At 37.6% G+C, this 22,211-nt stretch overlaps 1 protein-coding gene across 4 annotated transcripts in view; it reads left to right on the plus strand.

Moving 5' to 3' along the window:
• Positions 1-6,669: 6,669 nt before the first annotated feature.
• The window catches only part of COL11A1 (collagen type XI alpha 1 chain), a gene marked incomplete at both ends in the record, with an annotated part of 178,684 nt that continues 163,142 nt past the window's right edge, over positions 6,670-22,211 (plus strand). For all 4 annotated transcript variants that reach the window (XM_080916365.1, XM_080916367.1, XM_080916364.1 and 1 more), the window contains one exon: positions 6,670-6,772. In XM_080916365.1, the coding sequence (XP_080772491.1) occupies positions 6,670-6,772 (103 nt within the window). The remainder of the gene's footprint in view (positions 6,773-22,211) is intronic.

Raw genomic sequence — 22,211 nt, forward strand, 5'->3', positions numbered from 1 at the left:
GGTGCTGCAGTGTTATTGTTCAAATCCAGGCCTCAGACAGAGAAAGCCAGAGATTCATATATAAGAAGACAGTTCTCTTGAACAATAGTGAAAAAACTCAAACTCTTTTGTGTATCAAGGAGCATAATCAAAAGGGACACTTATTTAAATGTCAGTAAACCCTTAGGGCAGATAATGAGAAATGGAGATAACATTTAAGATAAAGTGAGGTTTCTGGTCACAGAGTTTGTATTATGTAAGGAGACAGTTTTTAAATTTTATAATCCTGAAAACTTAAAATATGTTCATATTTTTTGTTATTGAAACCTTCCTTTAAAACTTTGTGATCTTGTTTATTTAATATGAGTATACTTGATCTAATGATTGGTTGACTAATTGTATTCAGTTATCTGTATGTATGTTATGCGAACTTAAGTCTGCTGTGGAGCATGTATATTTAAAGTGCATTTTTTCAAAAGACAAAATTAATAACAAAAACAGAATTGTGCAGATTCAAATGAGTTTCACATATTCCATCTGTTTCTGTATTCCTAATTGGAACGTTGAATGTCCCAGATCCTAACCTTAAAAATGAAAGCACTTAAGTTGGCATTTTTTTAACCTCATGAAGATGCTATAAAGACTAAAAAAAAACATTAAATAATTTTCAAAAATATTTTGCTTATAATAACAAATATGTTCCACTTTTGGTGAAAGAAATTGTTCAGATTAAAAGTTACTTTACCAATGTTTATGTCCATATGTGGTTCACAGTCTTTGCAGATTAGATTGTAAAAGCTTTTGTAATAAGATCTATTGTTTGTCCAGTATTTAAATGTGCAATAAATTGACCATACTGGAACTGGCAGAAGATACATTGTTGGGAGGAATTTTAAGCACTGAGGAACTGTAAAACAAATTAAGTTGAAGTTATTCAATACAGATGTTTTTAAGAATAAGATTAATTTCACGTTTTTAACTATATTTACCTGTTTTAAATATCATGTGGTATCTGTTGGGAAACATATAAGAAGAACATATATATATATGTATATAATTACAATAGACTTGATGAATAATATTAACAAACTGTTTTATGTGATTCTTCAGGTTTTCAGCATATTTTTACTATCTCTTATTAAGAAAAGATTTCAGAAGTATTAATAGTTGGTTTTATTTATGTAATAGCAATGGAATGGATGCACATGGGAACAGTCTCTCTGGATGACTTTTTCTTCAGTCTCTTCTTTACTCGTCCCTGTATTTCCTTTATAGAGGAACGATTCTGGGTTAAAATTTTGAGAAGGGTGGGTCATCCCATCCCTCAATGGGAGGCAGTGCCTAACCTCTGAATATGGTCTGTGCAGGTTCTCTCTCTCCTTTGTGGATATTTCAGCTAATGTCATCCCTGTTGGGTGCTGAGAGCCTCTTGCTTTTCAGGCATCTGGGACTGTCTGTTGGCTGACCCCAGTTCCACATCCCCCATTGCTACACACCTCTGTTTGATTTTCTGACATTCTGTACAACTCCTCCATCCCCTCCCATACGTGATCCTGCCTTCCTTTATTTTCCCCCTTCTTCTCTCAAAATATGTCTATTTTTTGAGTAAAATTTTCACTTAAAGTGTTTTTTCCCCATTCCTTCAGAGTTTCCTATACATATACAATATACTTTGGTTCCTTTGCTTCATCCAAAGAATCATGTAAATAATTCCATTTAATGATGCTAAAATTCTTACATCAACCAGCCCTGGGAATGAAACTAACAAATCTCAAGTTTAATTAGAACAACCTTAAATAAAAAAACAGCATTGTAGGTCATCAGTGAAGTATTACCCTTTGAAAGGTCATAATGTCAACAGAAAATTTAAAACGCTGTATTTTCCTTTTGATGGTGGAGATGTTAGTGCTTTTCTGTCATTTTGTAAGACAGTTTATTATATGTTTGAGCACTCACAAATCTCCATGGTATCCAAAGACTCTATTAAATCCCAAACCCACTCATAAATGACAAAGCCAAATAGTAAAGTTTTAGCCTGAGTCAGTTCTTTCTTTTTTTCTTCTTCTTCTTCTACTGTTGATTGGAAAATTAGGAAACAGAAGTCTCTTACCTTCAATGAATGTAGTGTGTACATGGTGTGTGTGTGTGTGTGTGTGTGTGTGTGTGTGTGTATGTGTGTGTGTGCATGCGCACACGCACGCATGTGTGTACAAAGATCATAAGGCATCAGATCTGTAGCAGGAATTACAGCTGGTTTTTGTCAGCTCACAGTGGCGTCAAGAACAGAACTTTGGTTTTTTTTAGTTGAGCAGCACGTGCCTAAGCATATCTTCAGCCCCACTAAAGGGACTTTAAGAGCAAAATTATTAAAGAATTGAAACAAGTAAATGGACATGACCAAGCCCTTTTCTTTGCGGGGGTTCACGTATTCTTAAATTTACATTAAGCCCTTTCAGATAGTGTGCACCTACAATCTCTCTCAGTTGGCTCACCCAATGTTGCAAATGTGAAGTGTTCGTCAGAAAATTCTGATGGAAATTGGCCTAAATATGAGTTTCTTTGAAGTTCTGTGAATGATTTCATAGACAAAGTACAAAAACAACACTCAGTTGTCATTGTGAGTTCTTGTGAGTGTGGTTATGCTATGGAAACAAACAGAACTGGCATCTTTGAGCTTCCACTTCCTACAAGACAATGACCCATCTGTGAAGGAGGAAGGCTGACTGCAGGCTTGAGCAGACGAACTTCTTCCACTTATGTAAGAGGAAAACTGTAAAGTGAATGTCAAACTGCTTTTTCAGTTTTTCCTCAAAACAAATGGCCTTAAGTTCAGAAATAAACATTAAAGTCTAACCCTGAGAGTTTTGTAAGAAAAAGACAAGATTAAAAAGAGTTTAAAAGTATTTCTACAAAGTTCAAGTCTTCTCTTAGTAATTAGTATATTAAAAGATGGAAAAACCATAGAATTTTAAAAAATTTTTGTTTGGTTAAAGTGTGTGTGTTTGTGTGTGTGTGTGTGTGTGTGTGTGTGTGTGTTCCTATTCATCTATTAAAACTAAGAAGGTAGAGGAGATATGCAGATAGTTTAGGAGTACAATTTTTGTAGCATATAAAAAGTGCTTGATTCTGTCCCCAACACTGCAGGAAGGAAAAGGAGGCGGTTAACATGGGAAAAGGAGGATGAAGAGCAAATGTTTTAGAAGATGACGTGCTTTTTATGGCATCTACTTCCTTTCCTTAATTCTACCTATTGTAATTTAAGGTTAGTGAATAGCTCTCGACCTCTGTTCTAACAGTGTTTGCACTGGGACACCAATCTTAGATATTGTGTCTTTAGTGTCTGAGTTATTGAGGTCCCAGTACATGAAACCTTGGCTCGAAAACAGGACTGTCTTGATTCCTAGAATTTGTAAGGACATTAAGGAGGAGCTGTCGGATTTCCCCAATATTTAATAATGATCCATGGCTCTGAAGATTATCTAAGAATTCAATTTCTTTATCTCACTTGTTAATTAATCCACAATTAATATTGCTGTATTAGTTCTCTTATAAGGCAATACAGTTAAATTATTTAAAATATCGTTATAAAGAAAGCAGTTATTCTTTATATGGTTTTATGTGTTTGTATGAATCTTACATATCAGAATTTATTGTACAATGTTGACAGCATGCCTTTAGCATTTCTTCATTGTCATAATATACTTCATATCATTAACTGTTCTGCAATCCTGAGACCTGCATCAAAGCCACTGTCATATTCTGTGACATTTTGAATGTTTGTATTAATAATTATCAGTGTCAAACAGAGAAGTCACCTAGGAATAACTACTGGGCATTTTTCAGAGTGAAGCTAAAGGCAGCTTGGATGGATCACTCTCTTTGGTTTCTTCCTGTTTGCTGCATTTATCCATTCTTTCATTGGGTTCATCTGAAAGTCTATGGCAGGTTTCTGGGAGACACACCATCTGGCGGTCAGCTACAGGCTAAAGAGGTTAGACATAATTACACTTCACTGTGATTCCAGTATGCTTCCTTCCAGAGGCATTAATTCAGACCCAGGTTATGCCTAGTTGGGTAAAGGCCAGAGGAATTCAGACCACAGAGTACAGACGCATAAGACAGCAATAACTCTATTCACTCAAGACATTTTACCTGAAAGAACCCTTTCACATGGAATGAGGTCTGAGATGTGAGCAGAAGGCAGTGCCTGAATCCTTCTCTCCCTGAATAGGACCATGCCACAGAGCTCTCCATACACAGGAGAGTGAGGGGAAAAGAATTTAGAACACTGGATATGTTGCTGTGAGCTCTGTAACTGGCCAGCTCACAGGTATTAATTAAATTAAAATTAATTAAAATTAAATTAATTAAAAATGCCCAGTAGTTATTCCTAGGTGACTTCTCTGTTTGACACTGATAATTATTAATACATATTAATTTAGTAGTCCTAAATTAATATGTACTCATTTCATGGTTTTATATTTAATTGAAGACTTAGAAAATGACTTTTACATGCAAACAAAATTGGGCCGAAAAGGCAAGTATAAGAGAAACTATGAATTCATACACAATTTCCATCTCAAACTATGAGGCATTACAAAGGTGCTGAGTTACTTATATTTCCAACACAAAATCTTTAATTTGTATTTAGACAAATTAACAGGTTCAAATACAACATGTTGGCAAACTATTTTGGTAAAAATATGTCAATTGATGATTTGAAGAAGTTGTTGGCCCCAATTTTCTTATAAATGGCACTCCAACATTCTGCTGTGCTTATTACAAGAAATAGGTGGCTCTTTGGCATCAAACTGTGATATCAAGAAACTTCATGATTAGAAAATAGTTCTTTGGTGAAGAGAAATATATTTATATGGAAGTATTTCTAGTTGCTTTTAATATACTCCACTTCCAATTTTTATTAATTCCAGCTAGTCTGCCAGCCATTAAAATCGTATGAAAGCATTTTATATGGTCCAGTGATTCATATTTTAACGGATCACCTACAAAAGACTCCATGGTTTAAAGCTTGGCATCAAATAACAAATTTAGGGGGATAACATTTGAAATATAAATATTTTTAAAAGATAAGCTTAATTAAGGGCTCTTAAGCATTGATACAGCTTAAATACTCACAATAGGTCCGTGATTCTAGTCTCTCTGTCTGTAGGGGGAAAAATTCATTTACCCAAAACATCTCTATTGAGTGGCTAATGTGTGCTGCTACCCCATTGGACGCTGTTCCTACTTCTGTCCATTGCTGAACATTGAACGTGGCACTGACTGTCGGAGAGGCATGTTTCAGAAATAATTAAAACCAGAAAGACCAATCAAAGGATGGAATAATTACAGTATGGGAAAAACTCACCAGGGACTCTAAGGTGTAGATTTAAGGGCAGTTCAGTGAGGAGGAGATGGGTTATTTAGAAACATGTCACACTTGTTTGGCTTTCCTTGTGGAGGGACCAAGTTTTCAGCCCTAGCTCAGAGCCAGACCCAGGAGAGAAACTGGTCTCTGCTGCTTGGAGTGTTGCAGGTAGCTTTTCTGTCTTTAGTCCCTCCGTTTCAGTTTCAGGAATTGCTGGCAGAGTGACTAATCCTTTAGTTTCTGCTGCTATGGGTTCTTGCTCTCTCCTTTTCTCACAGGCAAGTCCCTCTGTGAGCTCCGAGCAATCTTTGACCATCTGTGAGCTTAACTTTCAGCTCACCAACTAGATTTTACCTACAAGATTAGGATTTCGATCTTTAGAGCTTTTTCATACCACCTTCATTCGTGTCTGGTTAAAATTATTAGTAAAATACTTTTGGGTGCAGGCAGCACAGAGCCCACTGGTTCCAGGTTCTATGGATGTTAGGAAGGAAGGTTTTTGGAGAGGGATAAAGTTACCGCTGCTGGTCCAGGACTCCAGCCCTGTGGCCAGTCGCTGGCTTCCACCCTTCTTTCCCTTCCCCCCACCCCCCTCCGAAGAAAGAGGGGCTCCCAGACAGTGCAAGTAGAGTACTTGGTTTTTATTGAATACAGAAGCTACTCGAACATCCCGTGTGCTCCAGGGCTGTCTTGCAATTCCTTTCATTCCCAAAGAGCAGGAGCCCAGCATTGGTCCCGCCTAACTCCCTCCCATTTTTTCTTCGGGGATTTGGGGAGGGGAGAGGAGAGGGGAGATGCGGAGTGGCTGGTGGGCTGGGCCTGCAGAAGTCTGGGTCCTCCTGGGAGAGACTGGGCGGGCTCAAGGCTGCGGGGAGGCCTGTGATTGGGTGTGACATTCAGTCGGCTTGTCAGTTTCGCGGACACGGGGGAGGGGTGCGGGGAAGTGGGCGGAGGAGGGGGCTGCGCGAGTCTCTTGTCCAGCCCACCCGCAGCATGAAGCCTTTAGGGGTGCTCAGTGCTTTCAGCTTTTTTTCTTGAAATCCTTCATCTGTCCTCAGTCTGAAGGCAGGGTCAGGCGTAGGACGGGTCTCAGGGTCGCAGTCTTCTGCGGGGCCACCCCAGAGGGAGAGGAGGGGGCGAGAGACAGGAAGGAAGCGAACCATCAAATTAAAAAAAAAAAAAAATTAGAACCCTTTGACTTTTTTACTCCCTCTCCCTTCCGGATGGCTGTGTAGCAAACGTAGGCGACACCTTTGAAGGGACGAAGTTGGTCTGCAGTGGCAATTTCCTGGGGTTCACAGTTGTGAGCGCCGGGTTTGGAGATGGAGCCCTGGTCCAGGTGGAAAACGAAACGGTGGATCTGGGATCTCACCATCTCAGCCCTCGCCTTGACTTTTCTCTTCCAAGCTAGAGAGGTCAGAGGAGGTAAGTAGAAAAAAGAAAGTTTTTGGGGAGGTGGGACATTGCCACCAGGCTTTCTTCCTTTGGGGCCCTTCCCCCTTGTCTTCTCCCCCACCACTTCTTTTAAATAAAATCCAGATTGTAGCTGCTAGCAGGTTAAGAGTGGAAACTGGAGAGACAGCGAGATGGATGTAGGCGGATCAGTAATGGGCTAGGAGATAGGTAGCAGGAAAAAGATCTGTCAGCCTCCCAGTAGGAGCCCGTCATCCCTTTTCATTTTCTTTGCAAAAAGAAAAAAGAAAAAAGAGAAAAAAAAGATTACCTTGAACAGGAAAGTAGTTGTTCAAAGCTTTTGTTTTGGCAACAGTCTTTACTCAGAGTCCTCTGTCCTTTGAACAAGTCTTTGGGTATCTTCGGATTCTAAAGGGGATATCTGTTGAAGGGTGAACTGAGGAGAAAATACAGAGAAAGCGTATAAAGTGAACCGTGATAAACTTCTTTGTCTGCAAGGAAGTGAAACACACGGGCTGTTTTTACTTTGGGGGATATAAGAGAAACCAGGGGGATGGAGCTGGAAGATTGGAAGCAGTTTGTGTGTGGCATTTTGAAATGCTTCTCAGTGGAACACATTTCACAGATGATAAAGTGGAGTTCAGAACTGCTTGGGGCTGGGGGGGGGCAGTTTCCCCTAGATGTTTAGCCCCTTTCCTCCTTTACAGGAACCCCCTCATCCTTACTTCTCTCTCTCCCCCCTCAAACAGCTTCTTCTTGCAGGTTGGATATACAGCTCTCTTGAAGGGTGATGAAAGTCTCCAAGCAAATGGGGTGGGGGGCGGACAACTAGGGATTGGGAGGAAGAGGAGGGGTCCCGGGATGGGAGGAGGAAGGTAAGAAAAAGTTCCTACGTGGCACTACCAAATATTGAATGGCCAGACCTGTGTAGCTGACTGTAGCCCTGTCAGTACCAGAGGAGGGAGAGCGACTTCACTCCTCCCTCTGCCTGCCTCCTCCCTCCCCTGCCCCCGCCCTTTCCCGAAAAGGCATCTGGCTGCAGCGGTCCCTTAGGTGCTGTAGAGTCGGCTGGCAGGAGAAAGCCCTTTGAGTTGGTGAGCCTTAGCAATTCACAGTAGAAAACCAGCTTTGTCAGGACTGCAGAGAGAAGCAGGGGAATAGGGAGGGTAGGAGTGAATGGGTTGGAAATGCCAACCCAACTCTGGAAGCACAGCTTTAGTAGAAATCTGAGCCTGGCCTTTGGTCTTGATGCCCATGTCTGAAGCGCTCCCAGGACAGAGTTAGCACATCAGGAGGCCTAGCCCTAACACTGGACCTCACACTCCCCAGGAATAGGCTGTTCATCTTGTGATGAGCTTTAGTAACCCTGTGCCATAGAGGGGCTCAGTTCGAATTTTGCAGTGATTTAAGCTAATTTACATTGATTCATTTCAACTTCAAGGATAACTATAAGCATCTTTGAAAGTAGTCTACTTCAAAAGTTGGCAGTTTAAGTTTTGGGATTCTGTCGCCTGTTGGGTTGGGCGTTTGGTTAGCAGTTCTGCCCTCTGCTGGTTTTCTACCGCAAAGGAAAGTCTATTGGTGATACTGAAACAGCCTCACTTGCCTAAGGAAGAATCCCAGCTTGTCCACATACACGGGCACATACGAATATTCTAGTGACAGTTATTTGAGGGTACAGAATCTGAGGCATTCTGCAGTGATTGCCCATACATTGGTTATCTGAATGCCTTTTCTTCCCCGAGATATTTACTTTTCCCTACTAGGGTTTCCAGTCAATCAAATTAACTTTTCCTATTGTATAAAGCTAAAGAGTGTGAGAAAAGGTGAAGCATAGGCCATGTTCTTCCTAATGAAGTAGTTTGAAAATAGTATAAGTCATCAGATAGCTTCCTGGCAAGATCTGGGTGTTTATTTTTATGAAGTTGGCAGGTACTCACTACATAGTGGAAAACACTATTTTTAAATAACTCAGTCTTCTGGGCATTCATTCTTTATACTTATTAAAATTCATAACAGAAATAATAGTAAGTAAATGCTTAAAAGGGAAACACCCTCTCAAATCCCCAACCACCACAGAAAGAGAAACTGACTTTGTCTCTAGTATTTAGGACCATAGCTAAAGGGCTGAGTGAAATTTAACACGGCTTTCTAAATGCAGGAATCTTACTCTGGTGTTCTAGTGTTCTCTTGACTTAATGGGTTTCCCAAAGGTGTGTGGCTTAACCAGAAGAAAATTTAAAATGGGCTGGTTTCCATATAAAATTGGAACACTCATAAACTTTATAATATATTTCATAATTTTTATAATGAAATTAGACTCTTAAAAACAATGCATAGAAGAAGGTTTTTGTGGATTTTTTGGAAGAGAATGGATTAATGACATAAATTAATATGTTGATTTCACATATTATTTTATTCTGAAAATCTAAAGTAACTTGAAATACTTAAATACACAGTCTCTACTATGATTTCACACACACACACACACACACACACACACACACACAAGGAAAGAGAGAGCGATCCTGAGAAATGCTGTTATTTAAAGGGTACATTGACATCAACTTTTGTTTGATATATTTGCCTATCTATTCTTCACCTCAGGAATTCAGGGATTAAGTGTCTGCATAATTAGTACATAACTTACATAAACAGGACCTGGGATTTATGTGAGATTTACAGTGACTGATCTTTGCTTGTGTTAAAATACATACTTTATTGTGTGTGCTTGAAATCACAGTCTCAAGAAAAACTGATTAAAGCTTAATATTGTGACCCATAATACCTAGTTGAACTAAAACAAACAAACAAACTAACTAACTAATTATAATGGCCTTCTGCCTTTACTTGTTAAGCCAAATGTGTCTTGTAAACTGTTGGTAAGTTCTAAGAGGAATTTGAATGGCTTGCCAGCAGTGAGTAGACAGGGCCGCATAGCGCTGTTCTGAGTGCCCGGGATCAGCAGGAGAAATGGTGTTGGCTCCCAGAGTGTGCTGATTCAACCTGTGAGGAACTCAGATGAGTCTCTGTAGTTCAGCAATTAGAGTAATTAAAATAGTAGATATGTTCTTGCGAATATGTGCAGTACTTGGTAGAATAATTAATATTGTGGTTTTTAATAAAATGTAAGAGCTCGTGAGTGAAACCATTTTGGCCAGGGTTACATATCAAGGATTAGTTGGGATAGTGTATATTTATTTAGTTAACAAGGATTCTTTAATAGACTGCCAATTTTGTTTAGTATTGTAGTATGAAATTTACAACAGTTTGAAACAAGTTTATGTAGAAATGAGAAATATATGTAAAAAGACTGTGATTGCTTATTGTCTTTTTTTTTGATTCCTTATTTTTCTGAACTTGTGAGTAAAATCAAAGGGCAACACTGTTTAAATTATTCTTAAAACACAGCAAAGTAAACACCACTGAGTTTTGTACTGTGTGGATGGAATTTATTTTCTAAAGTTTTCTTTTCTGACACAAATTTTAGTCTCGTTAATTTTTTAAGGCTCTAGTTTGTTTATCATGGTGTATTTAAAAAGAATTCAAGTGTTTTTTTTAAAACAGGCTGACTTATTTAAAGGAGTAAAAAGTACTCAGATAAAATTTCTCTCCTGAGAATTCTAGGGTTAGAATTTGCAGTAAATGCTAACAGTCCTCCTATTCATTTTACTCAAGAGGAAACAGAGGCACAAAATGGTGCTTTTTAAGTAATCCTTCTCAGAAGGAACTTAAATATTGTAAAAGATTTTCTGAGTGAGTAGGATGGAACCATATAATATCGAGATACATTTCTTTTATATACATCAAACTTGATCACATGGCCAAGTCCATGTGATGTGCTGGGGTTTTCATTGGCAAAGTGGAATTTGATATGATACTGTAAGAAAATCAGGTAACATGCATGCATGTTAAAATTTCAATTTTCTGAGTTTGGAGAAAAGCAGTGTCTTGTCATTTGATCATGTACACATTGCTACTTCACCCTGTGAAGTAAACACCCGATTACCAGCATTGGAGTAGAAAGGGCAACTGACTCTAAAATTTTTGTGTACATTTATTACTGGTTGAAGACATAGTATTTAGTGATAGTAATAGAAATAATAGTAAGAGAAGACACAATTTCAAAATATAAATAGCCCAAGGATATATATATATATATATATATGCATGTTCATGTATGTGTAATATATATGTATATATATGTATATATATTCCAATGAAGATATGTCATTTCTGTTCTCTTTCTAACAATTCTAATCATATAATATATACTGTATACATCATAAGGCTTTTATTTATGTGTCAGAATAATTATGTTGCACTTTCATACATGTCAATCATTTTCTAAATATACAGTTGATTTCAAAAATAAGAGAATATGGTAGCTAAGAGTCAAATGAAAGTTTTTATTCTGGATTGGTAAAATATTTAAAACTACAGAAGAAGCCTTTACATTGGGAATAACTGTGCAGTTAATTAAGGAAGAACTCGGCCTGATGATGTCTGCTGTACTGTGTGTGTCTAGTGTCACATAAGTAATTGTTAGCACATAAGAAAAGACTACATTAACTTCAAGAAATACTATCTTCAAGAGCTAGCATATTTCGGAATGACGGGTCGTCCTTTTCTTCAGGAATTAATGTTCCTAGGGACCCGTGGCTGTTACTATGGAAGGAGCCATCAAGTTTTTGTAATATTATTTAACAGTACTTAGGGATATGAGGGTCGTAGTCTTAACTCTTAAATTTTTGACTGATTTATTTTTAGGTACTTCGAAGGCAGAATTTTATTGTATCGAATGTGAGCTGCTTTTCTCCTGCCAGTCACCTATGGAGAAGTAATTAAAGGCAGTTCACCTAACCATTAAGTATTCAAGCTGAGGGCTGCTCTGCATTTCTGCCTTTACTTCCCCCATTTACTACTGGGAAAATGTGACCTAGGCTTAAGTGGAAGAGGCAACTTTATCTGTCCCTCTCTGTCTTCCTCCCTCTTTCCTTCCTTCTTCTGCTTGCTAGCTTTTTTTCTTAATATTTTCAAATCATAGTAGTTTTATTTCCTAATAAAGAGGATGCACTGACACAGACACAGACACAGACACACACACACACACACACACACACACACACAGAGAGAGAGAGAGAGAGAGAGAGAGAGAGAGAGAGAGAGAGAGGTTATAAATAGAAATGTCATAACCTTCCTTAAAAAACCCTCTTCAATCTATTTAAGTGAAATTAAGGGTCACTTCCTGTATCCTCCCTAAACTGAGACTTTTCATTTTCCTTGCAAGTTAATTAAAAATATATGGCATTTATTTTAATTTATAATTGTCTATATTATTAGAATGCACCTAGTAATTCACTTCTCCTTTCACAACAGGAGTATGGTTTGATTTGTAAGGGTAAGAGGTTTCTTATAAGATTATTCTCTAATTTTCAGTTGGGCCAGGATAACATGAACAATACTAGCTTGCAGAGAAAATGAAAAGACAATTTTAGAGGGATTTAGAGAGTAATATCTATCGATCAGTTGCAGTCTCTGGCTTACTACTGACTTGGCTAATGGTTCTTTAGACATTGGCTGATCACCAGACCTACTGTTATCTGGTAAAACAAACTCATTGCTTGCTGCGTGTGGAATTAGAGACAGTGCTATTAGTTTAGCAGAAAGAACTCGGAGAAAAGAAAGGTTATCGGATTTCAGAGTAAGAGAGCAGCTTAAATACACCTTGACAAATGAGAACTAAACAAACCTGTGTAAAAGTGCCCTAGCACGATCTACTTATGCAATCGCCTCAAACCCACCTTTTTTCTTTCCTTTCCCACCCCCTTAAAAAGCATTTCTTTCTTATTTTAACCAAATTTAATTGCTCTTGAATGGCCCCGGGACTGTTCAGCAAATGAAGGTCCCTATTCACAGAACCTGAGCTCACAGAGTATCAGTAGAAGCTTCCTTCCTCTGTCTCCCTAGTAAACTGACATCCGGGCTTCAGGGAGCGAACCCTAGACAGCATGTGTCGGTTGGCTCTGCTTCCTCACTGTGATTTCACATACAACTTCCTGAGAGAATGACTGCCAAAAAGAGCCCTAGTTGCAGTCTTGGACAAGGCTGGTAGGAATTCTACCAGCATTTTCGTACCTGGTGATCTTAGTCTCTGCAGAAAAACAGTAAAACTGGTGCTTGCCTTTTCTAGGTAGACTGGAGTCTGACAGAGGAGCACAGCCTACTGTCTGCTGTCATAGTTCTTTTGAGATGTTGATGGTGATTTATTTTCATTGAGAACTAGAGTTACTGTCTAAATGACTAGTGTTGTATAGAGTAGCCCTGTGTGTCCAGCCTATGATAGATCTTTTCTCATCGTTCCAATCACACCCTCATTGACCCTACAGTTGTGCCATGGTAAGGCTCTTGCTTTTCTTCTCCTTGTTATGGATCTGGTTCTCGAAATTATTTGTTTTCTTCTTATGCATCACGGACACACTCATGCTTTATGTCTCAAGCTTTAACTCCAATATCACAGACACATAAAACTCTTCTCCATATTCTCTGGCTCATATAACAGCGAGAATGTACACAGCATACTTGCTTGTTATATACCAGGCTGTGTTGGGTATACTTTATACAGAATATTTCCTCATTATGATGCATTTCTCCAGAATAAACTGACATAAAAGACCCAGACTATTTGTGAGGTGACTGAAATCAGCAAGTAATCATAAATTGTCTACTCAAGTGTCAGGCATGGTCTTGTATTAAAGTCTTAGCATTTGTCTTGCCTATTTCAATGAATATTTCCTGTGGTTTTTTGTTTTGTTTTGTTTTGTTTTGATTATGGTGCACTGATGCCTAAAATTAATGTGCAAATCTTATACCAGTTCAACTGTATAAATACCTGAGTGCCTCTATAGGGAACTAAACAGAGCTCTTGCTAAACTACTGTCTTACAAATCAAATTTCTCCTCTCCTTACATTTTAGTTTAATGATAAAAGTCTAGTGCTCTTACTCTTTGTGCAAACCTAAATCACAAAGTTTCGGGAAACCTAAAATGATTGTTGTTGGGAGCTGTGATTTCGGCTCCCACTGATTTAATAAACAATATCTGTTAGATTCATGTTCTGATTGGCTTACTCAGCTAACAATGGCACTCGGTGACTGTTACTTCTTCTAATCTATACCAAGAAGCTTAAGTCATTTTTCAGGGAATTGATGGTTGTGACCTGGTTTATTACCTCCAGTGTGTAAGGGTCTGCCCAGATAAGCCAAAGAGATCCTTTGAATGTTACCAACAAGAGTAATGCAGAAAAAGACAAAAGAAGAACAAAAATTGAAACACTATCATTATTCTGAAATTCCTTATTTCTTTCAGCAGTTGCTGTATAAACAGTAACTGATACAGATTATTTATGTTCCTGTTGTCTATCATGGAGGCAGATAGAATGTATATATTCACAGTCTGGCTTATAGTATCTTCTTCCACCATTTCAAAGACTGAAACAAGATAAAAATTTAGTTGTTAGTCATGTGAAGCTAAAGTTTGAGGACTTTCTCATGTAATGGTATCAGTAATGACTATATTTCTCCTCTTCATCCTCCTCCTCACCCTTCTTTCTATTCACCATCCTCTTTTATTTTTTATTTTCATTCCTTTGTTCATTCTCCTCCTCTACGCCATCCCTCCTTCCCTTCCTTTCTCCTTTCCTTCTTTTAGGAGACAGGGTTGTTCTATGTATCCCTACTAACTTGAAACTCTCAATGTAGATAGGGCTGGCCTCCAATTTAGAGATCCTTTTAGCTTTGTCTAGCAATTGCTCTGATTAAAGATATGTACTACCATGTCAACATTTTTAAAAAAATCTTTGTTGTTTGTGTCTGTCTGTGCATAAGGAAACACCCTAAGCTATTATTTCCAAGGATACACCAATCTCAGCCTTGAATCCCCACCCAAGGGTCTCTTTCCAAGTAGCCTAGGCTGGCCAGAAACTCCAAAAATACACTTGTCTCCACCTTTCTTTAATGGATATGAGAATTTAAGGATATGCTTTTGCTAATATTTCATTGATAATCTTGTATTCTGTATAAATTCATGTAATTAAAAAAAAGACAAAACCCTTTAACTTTAGCTAATTTTTTCAGGGCCCATGAATACTATATATCAGCACATGGACATCAGAGAATTGGTTGTCACCCAAGATTCTCAACTGTAATGGATTTATTTTAAAATCACACCTCACATACAGTTGTATTCACAATGCACCTATAAATATATAAATTAATAATCTTATTTTATAAGGGAATAGTTTAAGCAAATGTGCCTAGACATTTGTAAAACCCCTTTGCAAGACACGTAGTTAAAATTTCTAAATCTTGTGAGATTTTTCATGCAGTCACCCACAGCATCCAATCAGCACACAATTATGATATATTTTTTAATTTCTGATAATTTGTACTTTTAGTCCCACTTTGACTTAAAAACCAAAGTATTTATTAAAAAATTGCTACATTCCAATGATTTCCTGAAGATGAAGTTATATTCATATTGTTTAAAATAACTATATTATTAATTAAATGGCTTTGTATGATATTGGTAGACTCTCAACTCCTACCATTGTTTTTTAACCTGTATCTCTGTCCTTAGTTAAGGTTTATAAATTTGATTGCCTTCTCATCCATTTGTTGTACATTGAAGCTAGTCCAGCCTTTGTATTCTCTAAACTGAATCACTGTCTTCCTAACCTGTCCGTCTGTCGTCTTCTGAATTTCTCAGCTCATGGCAATGTAATTAGTTGTGGTGTTCAAACAAAAATCAAACTCTCAGAACTTGCCTTTTGGATTTTGATCCCTTTCTTTTGTAGCCCACACACAGCTCATTCCTACTACTGTATACTCTCTCTTCCCAGGGTATCCAGAATCTGACACAGTAATGCATCTTTTACCCCCAGATTATACCATCTCATACCTGCAGGATTGCAAATGCTTCTTTATGACTATCTGGCTGGGTCTCATGCTCTGAATTTTCTCAGGATTTTCTCAACTTTGAAGTCTTAGTAGTTTGACAAAGTTACTTAAATGAGAGAGCTTTATTTCACCTTAGTTTTCTGTGCATTTAAAAACTGATTGGAAAATAGAAATATAAAATTTCAATCCTATCACTTGTCTCTCATGTAACCTTCCAGTGGATTTCCAAATCAGTTCAATAAAATTCAGTTTCCATGGACACTTTATAAAATGTACACCTTACACTTATATCTCTGACCTCACCTCTTGAAGCCCTCCATTCTCTTAGGCTTTGTTTTATCCTGTGTCTCCACAGTTCTGAGTTGGTTCTTGCACTAGGTTCCTTGTACACATTCCTGTTGCTTCCAATGCAGTTAAGCACAAACAGTCAGGCAGAGTGCTTTCTCTGATGTCAGAATTAACTCAAATGTCATTTGATCATGGTGGAGTTTCTTGTCTTTCTTGTTTGATGCCACAATTCATGCTATAGTAAACTTTCATGAACTCTTTTTTATGTTTGCTCACTTCTTGAAACACTGTAGGTTTGAAATCTGTTCCATGTAACAAATTAAGTACTAACATTTAAAGATGGAGAAGTTATTTTCTTTTCCATAAAATGTAGAACTGATTATTTTGACCTATGTTATAAATTATTTGTGCTTTCGAGTGTTAATAGAATCCAAGTGTCACAGCTAACAATTCCCATCTTGATACCACTTTAGCTTTATACATTTTCACACACTTACAATAAACAGTCAAAAAAGCTACAGCCTTTCTCATCTGATGAGTACAATGGCCATCTATTCATGTGTTTAGAAAGACCATACTGTGTTGAAATTGCCATATTAGCTCTCTATTTTTTCCCCAGGGCTTTTTGCTGTGATGGCAGCTAGATTTAGATATTCTTACTCAAAGAACTAGAAATCAAATTAAGTATTGTCAAGGATATAAAGACACAGAAAATTATTTTTATTGATTATTTTATTTATTTACATTTCAAATGTTATCCCTTTTCCCAGTTTTCCTTCCATAAACCACTATCCTCTGCCCCTCCTCCTGCCTTTATGAGGGTTCTCCCCCACCTCCCACCCACTACTGCCTGAGCACCATAACTTTTCCCTACCCTGGGTCATCAAGCCTCCACAGGACAGAGAAGATCCCCTCTCAGTAATGCCCACCAAGGCAATGCTTTGCTAAATATTCAGCTGGAGTTATGGAACTTCCCATGTGTACTCTTTGGCCGGTAGTTTAGTCTCTGCAGCTTTATGGGGTCTGATTGGTTGATATTATTATTCTTCGTATGGGTTTGCAAACTCCCTTAGTTCCATCAGTCCTTGTCCTAACTTCTACATTGGGGTCCCCATTCTTATTCAGATGTTTGGCTGTATACATCTATATCTGTATTGGTCAGGCTCTAGCAGAGCCTCTCAGAGGACAGCTATACCAGGCTCCTGCCAGTAAGTACTTCTTGGCAGGAGCAATGGTGTTTGGGTTTGGTGTCTGCAGATGGAATGTATTCCTAGGTGAGGTAGTCTTTGGATGGCCTTTCCTTCAGTCTCTGCTTCATTCTTTTTCTTTGCATTTCCTTTTGACAAGAGGAATTCTGAATTAATATTTTATCTCTCTTTTTTATTAGATACTCTGTATTTACATTTAAAGTCTTATCCCTTTACCCCACCCCACTCCCATCCCCCTCCCCCTCGATTTGTCTTCACAAAGGTGCATTCCCTTCTGATCCCCCTCTCTACCTCATTACCTTGTCATTCCCCTACATTGGGAAAACATGCCCTCTCTGGAACAAAAGCCTCTTCTGAGTTAATATTTTTGAGGTGGGTGAGTAGCCCCATCCCTCAACCAGTAGCTGTGCCTATCCACTGGATATAGTCTCCATTTCAGTTAATTCCTTTCCTGTTGCGTCCTGGAAACCTCTTGGGCCAGGAATCTGGAACTTTCTAGTAGCTACCACTAGTTCCCCTTCCCCACTGCTACATGCCTATTTTCAAATTCCTAACCCTCTGTATTTCTCCTGTTTCCTTCCATCTAAACCAGCCCTCTTTTTACCTCCCATTCCCCTCTCCCTTCTAGATCCCTCTCTCCCTCTACTTCTCAAGATTATTTTCTTCTGCTTTCTGAGAAGGACTGTATCATCCGCACTTTGATGTGGTCTTCTTTCTTCTTAGGTTTCATATGATTTGTGAACTGCATCATGGGTATTCTGAGTTTCTTTTTAGCTAATAGCCACTTATCAGTGACTACATACCATGTGTGTTTTTTTGTGACTGGGTTACTTCACTCCAAAGGATATCTTCAAGTTCCATTCATTCTTCATTAGGATTCAACTCAAGATTTTGTGCTTTATTTATTTTCTCCATCTCTAGATAGTTAGGATAACAAACAGCTACTAAGGGAGTATCCATACATTTCATTTTTTAAGAAGTACTTTGTTTTGTTTACATATATATATATATATATATATATATATATATATATATATATATATATGGAAATGAGAATGGGGATAGAGATGGAGTATAGTTTATTTTTTGTTATTTAAATAAAAATGTTTGTTGTGAAATAGATTAAAAATATTTTCAAAATATTTTTAGAGGTCATAATTGCATTTGATGATTTTGGTTTATTTTTTCTGAAGAGATTTTCAAAATAGGATTATATTTTTTTAACTGACAAAATTAATTATAAAATTCAGAAAACTCCAGGCGATCAACTGAACAGTTTTTGTCTATGCCATTCTCAGCTTGATGCTCATCACTGTTTGAATATCAGATACTCATGTTTTGTTTTTTCAGGATGGCTATTATAATGTGTAGCCTTAAAATACTTACAATTATTTTGATTTGTAGAAATTAGTATGTAAGTAAATATACAAACTTAGTGTTAATGGTCATATATTTAAGATGATAATAAAATTGTTTTTGTAAAAGTGAATTAAAATGATTATTGACCTGAGCATTCAGGAATAATTAATACAAACTGAATAACTGTAATTATTTAAAAAGTATTTATTTATTTTATGTACATTGCTGTTTTGACTTCATGTATGTCTTTTTGTGGGTGTCGGATCCCCTGGAACAGGAACTAAAGACAATTGAGTGCTGCTTTGTGAGTGTTGGGAATTGAACTTGTGACCTGTGGAAGAGCAGCCAGTGACCCACCTCTCTAAACTGCAATTGTAATTGTTTTTAGAAATATATTGCAATATGATGCTGTTTATAAGCTGCCCATTCTTGCATATACATAGCACATCAAACAAATTAGCAGTAGGAATGGCTAGTCTTGGCAATTCAAGTTGACGCTGAACGTTCAATCCCTAGGAACCAGAGTAATGGATTATTGCAATGCATCATATAGATGCTGGTTTCGAATCTAGTTCTCTTCAACTGCAGCAGACGCTTCTAACTTTGGAGCATCTCTCTAGCTGAGTCCCTCTCCTCCTACTGAGGCATGATCTCACTCTCTATCCCAGGCTGCCTGGAGTTCATTACATAGTTTAGACTGGCCTCACACTTCATGGACTCTTTCTGTCTCAACTTAAGTACTGAGATTACAGGAATGAACAACTGTTGCAAAATTGAATATTATATGTTTTATGAAATAAAATATTTTAAATATGAATGTTATATGTAAGAACAGCAATAAAAGGGTAATACTATCAGTATTTTATCTTCATACTGTGCTGTGGGGTGGGAAAGATGAACATGAAAGTGGAGCTTCTAGAATCATTGATATATTAGCTAATTAATTGCAAATAAGACAATATCAAAGCCAAAGGACAGAAAAAACACCAAAAAGCCCTTTGGGGCATTGTGTATCTGTAGAATATAAGCACATGCTTTTTGGTTTACTTTGTTTTATGATTTAAATTTAATTTTCTTTTGAGAATTTTATATATAAATAAAATATACATTTTTATGCCTTCCTTTTTTTCTTGTCTTCCCTCCAACTTCTCCTGTATTTCTCGCAACCTCCCCTCATACTTATGAGTTCTCTTTCTTTAAATAATATATATTATTTTATATTTATTATCTAAAGAAATATATAAACATTATATTAAAGAGGTATAGAAATATTGCACACATGAAAACACCACAGGCACACACACACACACACACACACACACACACACACACACAGAGTCTGTTTTGTATTGGCCAAATACTCCTCAGTGTAATTGATATACTCAGTGGCACTTCATTGGAGAAAACTGATTTATTTCTCTCCCAGCAGGTATAATTTGAAATAGCCTCTTGGTTAGGGATAAGACTTTGTGTTCATTTCCTCTTCACAGTCCTGGGATTTTGTCTGGTTTGAATGCTATTGCAGTCTCTATGAGTTCATTTTTTTTCTGCAGTGTCTGGAAGACATTGTTTCCTTGAAGTTATTCATCATGCATGGATCTAATATTTTTTCAACCTGGGGGGCTTCGAGGGAAGGGATCTGATAAAGTCATTCCATTTAGGATGGATTTCTCTATGTGTGTATGTCTGTGTATGTCAGTGTGTGTGTATGCATGTGTGTAATATTTGTTTATTTCTTTAATAAATGATCCAATGTTCCTTTAGATAATAAATGTAAAATATTGATATTTATTATTCAAAAAATAATTCATGAGTATGAGGGAGGTTCTGAGAAATACAGGAGGAACTGAAGGTGAAACAAAGGAGGCAGGCATGAAAATGTATATATTTTATTCACATATAAAATTCTCAGAAGAAAATTAATTTAAATTATAAAAGCAAACCAAAACAGAATTTTTGTGTGTTTGTGTGTGTTCTAGAGATGAGTGTTCCAAACTCACTTTCTCACATTTCTCTCTGCATATTGTTTAGTTTTGGGTCCCTGTGTTTTCCTCTCGGGTTATGACATATCCAGTCTCGGTGTCTTGACCACCTTAACAATGTTGGATATGGGCTGCATCTCATGGAGTGGGCCTTCCATCCAAACCATAAGTGTTCAGTTCCTCCTGAAACATTTATGCTACATTTGCACGAGCGTACCCTGCATTCAGGTTGCTGATATAAAGTATAGGGTTTGTAGCTGGGTGATATTAATCATCACTGCCCTTTTCTGGTGTATACATACAGAGTGCCTTCCAGCACCATGAACACTGAGTAGAAGTGAAGTTTCTAGTCAGGCAACAGCATTAACTTCTCCATGCTTTCTGACATTACTAAGTGCTGTCTTCAGCAATAGGGCCGTCCCATCGGGTGATGGAAGTATGCAGGTCGGCTTGGCAATAGCTGTGAAGGGGGTGATTTAAGGGGCACTTTGGGCAATGGTTCTGCAAATTTTAACTCATTCCTGGGACTGGAGATTTTCCTTGTTCCATGAGATGTCTAGTTGGAGCTTTATTTCCTTCATTATATGGTGACTCCATTTAAATTATTTCATATACACATTAGTAGGTTTCCATATGGGTTTTCAAATGTTCTTTAGTGGTAGTTGTTTCTCTTTTTAGTCCCTCTATTACTCTGACAGCCCATCCTCTTCCCAATTTTGTTCTTCTATTCTAATCCCCGCCCCCTTTCTCTTTGTAACACTATACTCTATGTTCCAGTCCTTCATAGAGACATCTTCTTCTCTGCCCTGGTCCTTAACCTGATACCTAACCTCTGTGCTCATTTGTATTTCAACACACAAGTGTAAAAATAAAAGTTAGCATGTGTATGTAAAACAAAACGTGAAATATTTGTCATTTTAGGATGATCATTTTTAGTTTTGCAGTTGTGAATTTATATGTGAGATTCACCTCCTGCAAAAAGAAGCTTCATTGATGAGCTCGGGGAGAGACCTTCTCTAGGTCTGTGACCTCACCAGCAATCAGTAGTTTGTCGGGTTCAAGTACCAGGTATGGGTTCCCTCTGATGGAGCAGGCATTAAGTTCAACAGGTTACCCCCAAGACAAAGGGAGTATGAACTGTTGCACTAATGGGAGACTTGCTGCTTGGTTGTTTTCATGGTCATAGGCTGATTGCTTTTTTAACCTTGGCAGCTTATGTACCACCAGTGGCTAATATGGAAGCTAGGTCTTCGGGTCCTTTCTGGCTAATTCCTCCATGTATGTCCTATGTCCAATGTGTGTGCGTCTTCTCCAGTAGAGTTCTACCTTCAAGTTCTAGGAAGAAACCAAGGGCATAATTTTTATGCAGGTTTGTTGTAAATAATTGGCAACATCAAACCATTTATAATTTTTTCATTCTGTTAAAGAACTTCCTAATGAAGTCAGTAAAAGAAGATAACAGGAACCACCTTGATCACAGCTTAGGAAAACTGGAATTTTCGAAAGCAATTATTTGTAGTGGTTCTTTTTTTTTTTGGAGAATATTTATATATTTTAGCTTCTTTTCTCTGGGATTAAGAATTATTATCACACTAAATTCTCAAAAAAGGAGGCTAAGTTGGATATGTGATCCAGGAAGGGTTTTAAGAAGCTTACAC

The sequence above is a fragment of the Micromys minutus genome, assembly GCF_963924665.1.
Source record: "Micromys minutus genome assembly, chromosome: 4".
Lineage (NCBI taxonomy): Eukaryota > Metazoa > Chordata > Mammalia > Rodentia > Muridae > Micromys > Micromys minutus.